At 39.8% G+C, this 13,106-nt stretch overlaps 1 protein-coding gene across 1 annotated transcript; it reads right to left on the bottom strand.

Annotated features, from left to right (window-relative positions):
• Positions 1-5,166: 5,166 nt before the first annotated feature.
• LOC104407729 (acylphosphatase-2-like) lies at positions 5,167-12,685 on the bottom strand (the record flags this gene model as incomplete). Its single annotated transcript, XM_010017084.1, has 3 exons — positions 5,167-5,260; positions 10,906-11,015; positions 12,669-12,685. Coding segments are annotated over 3 exons (221 nt in total), but the record flags the coding sequence as incomplete, so codon positions are not given.
• Positions 12,686-13,106: the final 421 nt, after the last annotated feature.

Here is a 13,106-nt window from a genome sequence, read left to right on the forward strand (position 1 = left end):
GGGGGCGGATGGGGTTTGCTCCAGATGGTTTGTTTTCTAATATGTATTAAAATTCTGTGGCTTATAGAGTCAAAAAAGGGAAGGAAAACTAGGACCCTCTCCCATCAGAATGGTCATTGGGAGTTCAAGGAATCTTCTTCCAAACATAGTATCAGCTGCCAATTTTAAAGCCTGCTTTTCTTTCATTAAGTTCTGAATACTTTCCAGACCTTCCAGACTGGTTCTCTTTGTTCCTTAAGCAGCAGGGAAACAAGCAGGAAGAGCCCACAGCATCCCAACACAGGAGCACAAGCCTGAACACCAGTGGAAAGCATTTAAGGTCTACAAGCAGAGCATTCATTACAGATTAAAGCAGCCAACTGTTTCACCCCCACTATGGAAAAACCATCACAAAACACCAGCTTTGAAAAGAAACCTAACCCAGTGACATGGAGGCACTGTAGCAAATAAACTCAAGAGCAGAAGGACATCAGAGCAAACCCAGTGTCTCCTCCAACTTTATGTAAGTGATTCTCTGTAAAGAGACTTCAATACCCCCTTCAGAGGGGCCACATCAAACAGAAAGGCAAAGAAACACAAAACCCAACATTAACTCTGCAGGATAGTTGGTAACATCCAGCAAAGTTCAAGGGAAAAATCTCAGGGCACCACACTAAGCAAATAAAGACTCTGTTTCCCTGGAGTGAAAGACAAGGGAGTGAAGGAGGAGCTGGGAAAGAAGAACAAGGTAAAATTTAGTTATAGATCATATAATGAAGATACCCAGCAATACATTTTTATCACTGCTGCAATGCACTAATAGTGGCAGAGAGAAGAGCAGCATCAGAAGCAATTTTGATCTTGCAAAGGGCATATCTGAAGTACTAAGCGTGAAACACACTCATCTTCTATGAAAATATGGTAAATAAACTGATCACAGCTTGCCCTTGAATGAAATCATTAACACAGTGATTTGTGGTATAAAACAAACAGGTACCTCTCAGCCACATAAAAAGCTTCAGAGTTCTTTCCCCATAAAACAAGCTCTAAGTAGCTTCCTCTTCCTCTCTGCCTATCTGTGCAGAATGGCATAATAAGGACTTCACTTAAAGTCCTAGATTCCCCTGGCTACCTAAGTCCTTCAATCCTAGAGAAAGGCTGCTTTTCCAAGTCAGCATTTTACCACCAGCATGTTGATAAGATCAGTAGTAGCACGGGTCATAGGCTATGTGCATAACTACACTAGTGGATTCAGAACTGAATCCAATCCAGCCTCTCAGCACAGGATCCCTGTGCTAGTTGTCTGCTCTCTCCTTTGTACTCTGTCTATTTGGACTGCAAAATCTCTGCTTTCTTACTGAAGAGCTCTTGCATATGGTACTATACACATAATACACCCAAAAAATAGTCCCCATTTGCCTACTTCATAACACATGTTTTGGGGACAGCAGCAGCATTCTAGTAGAGGGCTTCTCATCCTTAGTTATGCAACCTTAATATTAATGTTGCTTTCTCCTGTGGATTATAAACACAAATCTCTAGACCAGGAATAACACCCTTCATTCCTCTTATGATGGAAAAGTGGTCATAAGAGTCATGTTCCCTACTTACTGGACTATTAATCTTCAAACAGAATCAGCAGACACAAAGGAAACAAACCCCTTCAGCCATCAAGAGGGAAGATAAGAGAACAAAACAGACATTGTAGGTGCACTGCAGTGCAACTCACTTCCAGTCTATGATGACATTTGAATGCTTGGCTTCACAAATTCAGTGATGACCTTTTCATGTTGCTCTGCACATTTAATCTCCATTTTTAGACCGCTCAGCTGAATTCTCTTCCTTTTCAGGAAGGCTTCTGTAGGTTAGAACATCAAGTGGACACCTTATCAAATTGTAAGTTTGTATAAGCAGTGGTAGTCACCCTTTCAGCATACAGAACATTTGTTAATTCTTATGTCTTGCACTTTGCAGAAAGCAAAGATCCACTGTGACATCCAGCTGTAGCATTTCCTGGCTATTTCTTGGTTCATCTACTGCCAGTTAGTTCCTACCTAGGGAGAAACAGCAGAATATACATGAAACCAAGCCACATACTTTCCTGCCAGAATTTATATCATGTTTTTGGCATGGGTTCCTGGACAACACTGAGAAAAGTGACAACCATCCTACACAATCTATGCCTTATCTGCTGAAACCCATTAGCCTCCAGCAATGCAGTTAAAGTAAAATGCCCCAATTTGTCTCAGTAGATAAAACACTTCAGAATTTGAGGTCAAATCCAATGAGTTTGACTAAAAAAAAGCAAAGCAAAAAGTTACATTTCTGCAGTTCTTTAAGCACCACATCAGTTCGGTTTCATTTCCAGACTCGTTTGAAACACCCCATGTAAGCTGTGGCCAGGATGGTGCTTACACACAACTGCATGTGTGTGTAACCTGTGCACGTGAATAAATTCAGTCTCACATAAGTGAGTCTTTCCTACATAGGAAATTATAACACATTTCTCAATTCCCTCCCCACAGAGTTTATGCAATTTGATACAGGCAAACATGAGCAAGCTCCACCACGTGCTGAGATGACTGGAAGCTGCAGAGGATCATTGGTGAAGCACTGAGCTCAAGCTAGAAACCCTGCTGAGAAGCCAAGGACAGCAGCTTCGGGTCACTGCTGTGCAAACTGAGTCCGACAGCTTTTGGCTGTTTCACCAGGGGCAAAGATTCTGCCTTCAGAAGGCAACACATTGTCTCAGCAATCTTGACACTAGGGATCAGAAGAGGAAGCCAGATACGTACTAGAGGTCTGCAGTAATGCTGGTTTTCCCCCATTACAGAGACCTGTGCACATGCAAGGTGGGAATACCTTAAGATTTTAACGAGTGAAAGGAGTCATGTGGCTCCCAGTAAAGCAAACAGCCACTTCTGGCAGCTTCACAGGGAGCTGGAAGGAAAAAGCATTCTTCAGTGAATCAATTCAAGCATCCAATTCCATAAACTGTTGAGAGGTGGCCCCCTCCCTCCAACATATGAAAGCATCTCAAGAGACTTGTGTTTGTGGTGCAAGGCTAAACTATAACATGTATCTTATAATAATAGCTGTGAGAATTAAACCCTGCCCTTAGTTAACCTTGAGCTTCACGGAGAATATTCAGTATTCAAGAGGAACTTTGCTTTTGTGTCAAACCCACACTTCTTCAAAACTCTGATACTCAAAAGGTGAAGGAAACATGAGGATTAAGCTCTAATGAGACAGTATTCAGTAAATCCTAATTAATTATTTGTATTATAAACTTATGTTTAGCACCATTTGATAAATTAGAACTATATTTTTATATCAAAATGTATTACTACAAACACCTCAGTGATCAGAAATGGAAGCAGAAACTTTATAAAGAATTCCACTGAGCTACTGCAAATTCACAGCAACTGCAAAAATGACTGGATTAAAAATCTACAAGGTCATAGAAGAGCTATTTTTATACCCCAGCAGGAGAAACAGGGATGTGGAAAACTTCCTTTTTGCACTATTCCATCTCCAGAAAGCATAACCATGGTTAAAAGCTTTAGTGGTTTACAGCATTGCAAAGAACAGTGACAATCCAGCAGAGTCTAAAGCACAGGACCTGTGCCAGGAGTCCACTTCTATTTCTGGCTCTGTCTCGGGTGGGCTGTGTGACCTTCAGCAGAGCTACACCTCTCCTCCTTCAACCACGCCAGGACCACAGGGAGGGAACTGCCTTTAGCTGTGCCCCCGAGTGACTAACACGAGGGTGCTAACTTCCCTCTGGGCAGTCAGGGCTGCACAACACAAAGTGGCAAGGGCAGACAAAGGTAAGCCACCAGGCCTCCTGGTTCTGTTGGAACATGCAGCTCTCTCCTTCAGCTGGGTCTAATTAACATCTTTCAGCTAAGATTCATTAGTATCTTATTGGTTTTGTTCTCAGAAGGCAGCAACAAAACCTACATCTTCTGAGCTATCTGACTTGTTACTTGTCTTTTAAGCAGAGAGTAGTTGCTACAATAAACTGTAATTAGTTCATTTACCTAGTTCTGAACTGCTAAACCCAAAGAACAAGGTTTAATTCCATTCCTTCCAGGTCATCAGTAACATTTAGTATATTTCATTTACAGGACCAAGCTCTGAGCCTGAAATATGACCGGATAGCTGAAATATGTCAGGATTTAGCATGTCAATTCTAGGCAATAAATGAATAATCACATGAATTAATACCTCAAGCATTTGGTATGAAGAGAGATAGTCACAAAGATCACAGTTTAACACAGTTTGATTTTCCAGTATAGGTTAGTTTTACCTTTAAACAAATAAAGCCAAACCAAAACTGAGCTTATTATACTTGCACCCACACTGAACCATAAACCCCCATCATTTCTTGTCATCTGGCTGCTACTGAGTCACTGAAATGCTGTAAATCACACTCGGCAGCAATTAATGTAAAAACTGTGCTTCATTACAACCATACATGAGAACACCTTGGAACCCTTTTTTCACCATTTCACATTTGAGCAAAGTCAAAGAGAAAGCTTCAAGAAGGTGATTTTAATTTCCCTCTCCACTTCCCTTCAGAATACATCACTGTCAGCTTCCCAAGAACAGCACATCCCAGAAATACCTCAGCCATTCTATTATGGACTCAGCTGCCCCACTGACAGGACTCAAGGTAAACATTAAGTGCTCTGCATCAGAGATGTATTTATAGAAAATTACACAAAATAAGCATGGCAAAAAGCCCTCACAGCTTCAAGTGTTTTCTGTAACACTGAAGCACACAACGACCAGTGTTCTCTGCATGATCTACTTCAAATTTAGCAGTGACAATTTCGTGTCTGTATGCTTTCCCAGAGCCGGGGATGCCAACGCTCACCTTGGCCTACACATGCCTTGATCAGATGAAAGATAGTCTGTTCATTAAACACAACTAGCAATGACATCACTCCAGTAATAAAATTTTACACCCTTTTTAATTAATACCTACGAATTTGGAGCCTATTTTGAGAACAACTGCATTCATCTTTGAATAACAGACAGACTTTCTCACAGCCTACTAAATTGGTTTAGAAGTACTTGTATCAAGACAGTCTAACAATCTTTCTCTTGTTAAATCCTCCCTACTACGTTTCACTATAAACTGGGTTTCAGTGCCCCTGTGGTAATTCACTTCCATGGCAATCAGCTCATCCCTCTGACATTCTCCTCTGCCACACTAAAAGATTCCAGAATTTTCCTTCCATCTCCAGCACCAACCTCCCATAATGTATTTTTCCTCTTACAGCACACCTCTGATTACTGTTTCATGTTGCCACTCTGACTCCTGGATACATAAAAGCAACTCTGGAAGTTTTGTACCTTTTTTGCTAGCCTGATGTTATTCACCACTTCTTGAAGCTACTGTTCCCAGTCTGCAATTGCAGCATTTTACAGATCAGCTGTCACCAAACCCGAATGGACTTCCATATTCCCTCCCTAATCCATCAACATCTCCAGCCTCTCTGAAGCTCTCACTTGCCTTCCTTTGGGTACATCCCAGAATTCTCAAATGCATCTAAAAACATAAACCACTCAAATGCTACAGTTTGTCCTCCTAAACAACATTTAGATTGAGCTGAAAATTTAAAAGTTACCCTTTTCAAATGGAGAGAAATCTCAAAATACAGACTAAAATCTGTTTGGTTTATATCTCAACATAAATTGGTACTAAGATGGAGAATTTGGCTCAAGAAACCCAGACAATCTAAATATGGAGGGATTTTTTTTACCAGCACTTAGTTCCAATTCATGCCATCAGGGCTGTTCTCTGAAAACAGTTACAAATTATATACAGGGAAAAAGTATTTATTCAATCAGTGCCAGTTAGTACAGGCAGGAATCTTGCATACACCTGAGTAATGAAACACACAGAATGGCAGTTGTGATATTAACTAATGCAGAGTTCCCTTCTCCCCTTTTACATGGAAAAAACCTGCGTTTTTCTATGCAGATACACCCTGAAGTAATTTTCAAGTCTTGTGTCATTTACACATTTAACATTAATTTTTTTTAAGTCATCAGTATTAAAAATAAAACATTCAAATTTAATTTTAATTAATTCAATAATTAAAAACCATTTCCAAGACAAGCAATCTACATGTCACATCATGCCTTTCTACACAGACAGGAAGAATACTCACTATGCCGCTATATGCTACCTGTGTCTACAAAACTTCCTAAGATTTGACATTTTATAGTGTCAGCCTGATCTGAAATCTTTGGGTTTTGGAATAAATTCTGAACTTGCTACTCTACAAGAGTCTTACCTTCCTTTTTTAATGGATAACTAAGTAATATGCCCTCAAAGTTCAAGCAATTCTCATAGGAAAGTGCTTTCCAGCCTGTGGATGCAAGTTGCCATGGCAACAACCACATTGACTACAAAGGCTCTAACCTTATTTAATGAATAAAATGGGGGAAGATATCACGAGATACTATAATAAAACCCTGTACTATAAATCTTCTGGGGAGAAAAATAAAGAAACCAAAGAACTACCTCCTCTTCCCCATTTAATGACACCTGGACTAGCAAAAAAGCCTCCAGTTTACCATCAAATCTCATGTCATTATGTTTTAGAAATGCTGTGACTCTGCTTTTTTGCGTCGTTAATATTCTTTGGCTTACAGATAGGTAAAAGACTGGAAATGAGCTGTTTAGTACCTAAGGATAGAGGGTGTTATCTATGTGAAGCAGTAGCAGCAAGCAGAACAGGAGCATAAAATACAATAGGGAAAAAGGTAGTGAAGAAAAAGATGGTTTCGCCATAACAGTCTAAAAATAGATTCACTTCAAGTGAAGCACAGATAGCTGAAAGGTTCTACAGAACAAACAGCTCCATCTAGAGGTTAAAAACAAGGGATATTAAAGCAAGCTTACAGGTAAAAGGTTCTAAAGACTTCTTAAAAATACCCTCTAAAATGGGCTGCAAAATATCCCAGTTAAAATTTAAGAATGGCTTCAGCATACACCACGTAAAAGTCACCCAATCTTTGAGAATCTAGAAGGGTTCCAAGAAAAACAAACTGAAGACAAATCTTGGAAGGAATAGAATCACGACCTGCCCATTCATACCTTAGAGCTTCTTGAATTTCAGAGACATTCTCAGCACAAGTCCTCAGGGAAGTCAGTACATTTTCCCAGTTTTCAGTGTCATCAAACACACTGAATGCAAATCAAAGAAGTCAGCATTCCAGCACCACTTCAACAGAAATGCAGACCTGTGTTCACCAGTGAATGGTCCAAGGAGGAAAACATCTTCCTGCACTTGCAACACCTTTCAGACCCTGATCCTTCATACATACTTCATACACCATACTTCATACCTACCAGTTTCCACTTCTTTCTGCAAGAATCAGAATGCTCCTGTAAGTTGTTACATGCTCCAGAGCAAACTATTTTGTATGTCATCTTTCAAAGTAATTCATCATAATCATGTTTTGTGTCTGCAGGGAAACAATTACTCTGTGTTTTAGGACAAAATCTAGGTTTCAGCACTCTGCTTAAAAAAAGAACACATCAGGCTCGGGTGAAAGAGGCAGGATAGGAGGGAACCAAACCCACTGCCTGCATTGGCAAGCTGCTGCATCTGCAGCAGTGGATATGCAGCCTCTGGCTGCCTTCCCACACTAATCCCTCAGTTCTAACCCAATAAAGTTCTATTTGGCTTAAACCATGACACCAAGACTCTCCAAAGGTCATCAGTTACCTGGCCAACAGAACAGATCTTCTCCAACATGCTCTCACTTGAGAGCTGTAAGTACGGGTGGAGAGTCATACCTTAAACTCTCACACTTAAAACCTTATTTTCTCCACTTCACACCAGTTCTGGTCACTCTCCATCTAAACTCCATGCCTGCATTACAACAGTGTGTAAAATAAATCATCAAGAATTTCCTCACAATGCCTCCCAGATGATATTTTACCTTGCAGCCTGCATAAAAAACAATCATCTAAAGGCATTGTTTCTTGAGCCTGTACTGGATGCTTCATAGCTGCACCTCACACAGCTGTGATACAAAACAAGGACCAGAAAACCAGGAGCAAGAGGCTGTAGCTCGAAAACCGTTGGGTTAGAGCTGCCGCGCCACTGCTCCAGAACAAAGGCACACTTTGTTATTCACTCCATGCTTCTGGGAAGACTGAACTCCCTCATGGTGTTTTTCCCACATTTTTTACACTTTCCCTGTCTTTATCCTCCTTCTCAAACACTTATCCCTCTTTTCCTCCCTCCGCCATTGCTTTTTCTATTTACCTGTTGTAGAACTATACTTACTAATGGCATTCCTACTCTCTATTTATGTTCTTGATTCTATTTAGCATCATGAAAGGATAAACACTGTTTATGATAAACCAAACCACCCCTTCCACACACAACCCCCCTCCTAAAAAATACTGACATTAACAAGCCAGAACCAGTAAAACAACTGGCAAATCATTCTATCACCATTAATAAGTGATTTTTAAAAGCCCAAGTGTGGCACCACTGAAGAACCATTTTTTGCCTAAGTTTAATATAGCAACTGAGGCAAGTGTGAAAATACCTGTCCAAAGGACACTGCACAAACTGTTCTTGAGAGATTTCTACAAGGTAACATGTTAATTCCCCTATTTGAGGTAGCTCTCACCAGGGACCTTGCTTGAAATACCGTGCAATATTGATCCATGGGCTGCATTTCTCCCGAAAAGTGTTTCACTTCCTTGAACACACCATCTCCAATTTGTTAAGAAGTGTCACACACACAGAGTCTCTTAAGTTCCGAGTATCCAGCAAATCCAAACTAGAGCCTGCATAAAAGTTGCTGCCAGAATTTCCTCCTGATTATTTATCACCGTTTGAGTACAAATGTATGTTTAGGATTACTGGGTTATATTCATTTGCCACAGCAGAAGCAAGCCTCATTTTGTTTGTATTTAATACAGCATTTTAAGTAACACAGCATTATGAATTCCTAGGAAGCATGACTGAGCATTACAAAAGTAATGCTGTAAACTCTGGAATAAACTTCAAAAACTCACCCTATTTTGACCTCCTACTAACATGTACTAGCAGAGAGAAGTAAGAGCCTTTCAAAGTAGCTGTTCACACACAACAGCTCACTTTTCATGTGGAAGTTCACCTATTTAATGCCAAAAATAAACTCACTACCTTTCTGATGTACCAGAGCACATACAGGGAGCAAGGACAAGTGAAGACTTTCTGCTCTATTTCTCCTGTTTTCTACTCCAGCATCCATGATTTAATCGTCTGTATTTCAAGGCATACTTCAAAGTCATACCTCAACATTGTGACATTATTCCCACATCAGAGGAAAACATTGATTTCCAGCATGAAATGAAGAAGCAGCAACTCAAACCAACTTTTTATTTGCTTTGAATATCAAACATAATGTACATAGAATGTGTCAACACTTTGTCACAATCCACCTTGCTGACCCTACTTTAAATGGTGTAACAGTGAAATATAAACCCTTTATTTCCTTTTGGGATAGTCTGTATGCCAACTCACACCTCTGGGAACCAGCCTAGTCTTGTTAGTCTAATTTTGCAGCTGTGAGATCCCCAATTACACACAGATTTTCTGTGTTGGGGTAAGCACAGTTTCCTTTCAATCCCATCAACACAGACAACAGGAAAGGGAAAAGGATGGATGATAACACTGTTCTGTTCTGCAGCAATCCTGGCTCATGCAAATACAAGAACTACCAGGAGCTAAGCTGTGCTTTCACTTGAACCTGCTTAATGAGAATGTATCAACTGACTAGAAGGTTTTATATTAAAAAGTACTCCAGCAAATAGAAACCAGACTCTGATTTCTCACATGCTCATTTTCAGTGTTCTACATCACCTAGATACCAAATTCACACAGTATTTAGATGAGGCTATTAAAGTTCTTCCAGAAAATAAGTATACACTTGATCTAGGAAAACAACTGATATTTCTCTGGCTTCGTAAACATTTTGCAGCCCAAGATAAGCAACCCAATGATAAGCTCAAATCCAAAGAAAATTACTACACATACATCTGTCACATATAAATCTCTTCACCAGGAAGTTTAACACTATTTTCTCTGGAAAAAAAACCAGCTTCACTTTACCCAAGCTCAGTTTTGAAGCACTTTCCGTATCAGAATTGGCAGAATTTGCCTCCCCCCATAATAAAGCTTGACAAAGGAAAGTTTTACCATTGCTCGTTCTTTGCTGAGAGAACAAACCACTGAAGGATTTTTGAAGACTCCAAACAATCTCCCTACATACACTTGCAGAAAATGATAGTTTGGAAGCCACTGAACTGGGCTTTGTGTTTTTCCAGGCATCATTTCCTCAGTGATAGCTTTAAGCTTTTGGAAATTGGCATTTTAATAAAGAAAATCATTACCTATTCTTTTAAAGACACTAAAGTATTCCAAACTTTATTTCCAGATGGTAAAGACTACAGGCCTTTGCTGCAGAGTGTATTTTGGATTCATATTTATAAGTCAGAAGAAAAAATCATATTTAAACCCAGGTTCCTTTAAATTAAGTAGAGAAGTTCTTCAGTCTGTTTCTTACTAGAGAAGTTTTGAAGAATTAAAAAACAGATCTTTGCTCAAGTGTATGAATAAAGGTTTTTTCCTTCATTTCACAGTAAAAGAGCATATTAGGGAAATACAGCAAAACCATTTGACACTAGAGGTTAAAACTGGCTGATGCTACACACCATTTTTGAAGCTTAAAGACTTTTTGTACAACTTAAAGAATGCATCTCCTTAACTCCTCAAAAATAAAACTGAGCATTGCAAGTACTGTTAAATTGCTGATATATGAATCTACTTGCCACTTTGTATTAAAAATGCTTCTGTACATGACTATAGTGAGACTAAGAAAAAACACAGAAATACTTACATTGCATTTACTTTATCTTCTGGGCCCTGAACTTGGCCTGTTACAGTTCCTTGGCTGGTATTTTTAACCCAGCCAACCACTCCTAACTTCCTTGCTTCCTCTTCTGTGTACTGATTCACAAAATAATGAAAGAGGACAGTCAGTGTCAGCACATACACCACATGTTTACCACTTAAAAACCCCACTTTCATTTACATAGTTTCATTTTCATAGCTTTAAGACCTACACTTAAAAATCCACAATGCTCATACTGAGACATTAAGATGTTCCTATCAGCTCTGAAGGCGCAGCAGAAGCAGGCAACTTGTGAACAAGAATGAGATTTCACATATCCATAATAAACGTGAGCTAATTCACACTTTCATTTTCACAGCTTTTAATAGTTTTCTTCAAGAAAACTACATATATGATGGCTCCAACTGAGACATTACACTGCTCATAAAAGTCGTCTTCCTCTGTACCATATGGACATGCACAGAAGCCTTCTGATGGTGTGAGGCTTTTTTCATTTCCAGGGAGGCTGAAGACTTGCTCCCCTTATCTTAGGAACTTTTAACAGTTTTAATCACAAAGAACTCTACTAAATCCCACACCACTCCCTTGCACCTACTGTATTCCTTTCCATAGCTCCCATCACTGCTCATTTGCCTCTTCAATCACAGTGTCTGAACTCATTACATTTGCTACATCTACAAACTTCATAGTTCCTTTTCTTCAGCTTCCTTCTAAATCCTTTCCTCCTGACTTTCACCTTTAAATTCTACCCACAGCTGCTGCACTGCTACTGAAAAACAGCAGCAAAGGTTGCAATTATACTGGGTTTCTATTATTTTTGCAATACCACAACAAATGACCGTTTGCCCAGCTATTCACTTCTTGTGATAAACCCAGGAATTTCCAAATACCCTGCTTTTTGAGGTGTGGGGTGGGTTCTTTTGAAGTACTACCCAAAACAGTACACAGATACTACATGGGAACACTGCATTATCTGCCTCGTCAGACACTTATTCTAATGCCAACAGCCAAATACCAGGTTAATGTAGCTACATTCCAAAAGGCAAACCAAATTTTGGGGTAATTTAGCCAATGAAAAGGTGTTACTAATTATTAAGAATATTTTTCAAGAGGATTATGAGCAGCTTCTCCATAGTAGCTTATCGAAAAGCAACTTAGATTTAATGTTAAGTATAGTCCACTACTCCCAGACAACAAACTGTTCTTATTTGAAATGTGCCCTCTTGTTTCTTCGGTTTCTGTGAGATTCAAAACTAGCTGCTGCACATTCAGAGCTGGAGGAGATACTCAGCTGAGACATGAGCCACAGACTCCGTGTTTGTAGCACATTGTTACCAGGAAGCACCATTCTTTAAATACAAGTACTGAAATTGCAATTACAAAAGATTAGACTGGAACACATCGTTTCAGAAGCCAGAATCAAGAACTTCAGCCGTAACCTTTCTAAGGATTAACACCTTACAATGATCTTGTGGCTGTGCTGTCACAAGTAACCTAACAAGTAACAACCTTTAGATACTACACAAACAAGCAACACATTTGTAAGCTTTTAAAAATCCATTTTAATGTAACAGTAATATGAAAGGGGGAAATTGCCCCCTTTAAATCCGCTTGCAAGACTCAGCTTTCTAACCTGGAACTCAGAGTTTTGCTTCGATATGTTTACACTTTACCGACCTGCTGCTGTATTTTTAGCACTGGAAATACTACACTGTAAAGTAGAGCCGGTAAATCAGACATTGCCTTACCATCCTGAAACAAACACCTGGAAAAGACAGGACAAGACAGGAAAAGAGTTTTAAGGAATGCCACTTCTGGGAATTTCACTTCATATAAGTGTACAGTAAAATGCATACAAGTCCTTCCTTACAGAAGCTTCAAGGATTTGGTATTGGATTTTAACACTGGGTAAAGTCTACGGAATTCGGTACAAGCTGGCCTTGAGCCTTCCCCTCGGCAAACGATCGTGTCCATTAACGCAGACAGCACATGGAGCTTTAATGAAGACACTGCGCTATAGGAATTGCCTTTGACTTCACTTGCACCTCAAAGTTTGCTGCCTGAGCCGGGGGGGGCGGGATTCCCACATAACCACGCTGGCGGAAAGAGCTTTCAAAACAAGAGCCTGTGCTCTGCATGGAACCGGGCGAACCTCACACTGGGGACATATTTACACCCGTCTCACC

This window comes from Nestor notabilis, unplaced genomic scaffold, assembly GCF_000696875.1.
Source record: "Nestor notabilis isolate BGI_N333 unplaced genomic scaffold, ASM69687v1 scaffold33526, whole genome shotgun sequence".
NCBI lineage: Eukaryota > Metazoa > Chordata > Aves > Psittaciformes > Psittacidae > Nestor > Nestor notabilis.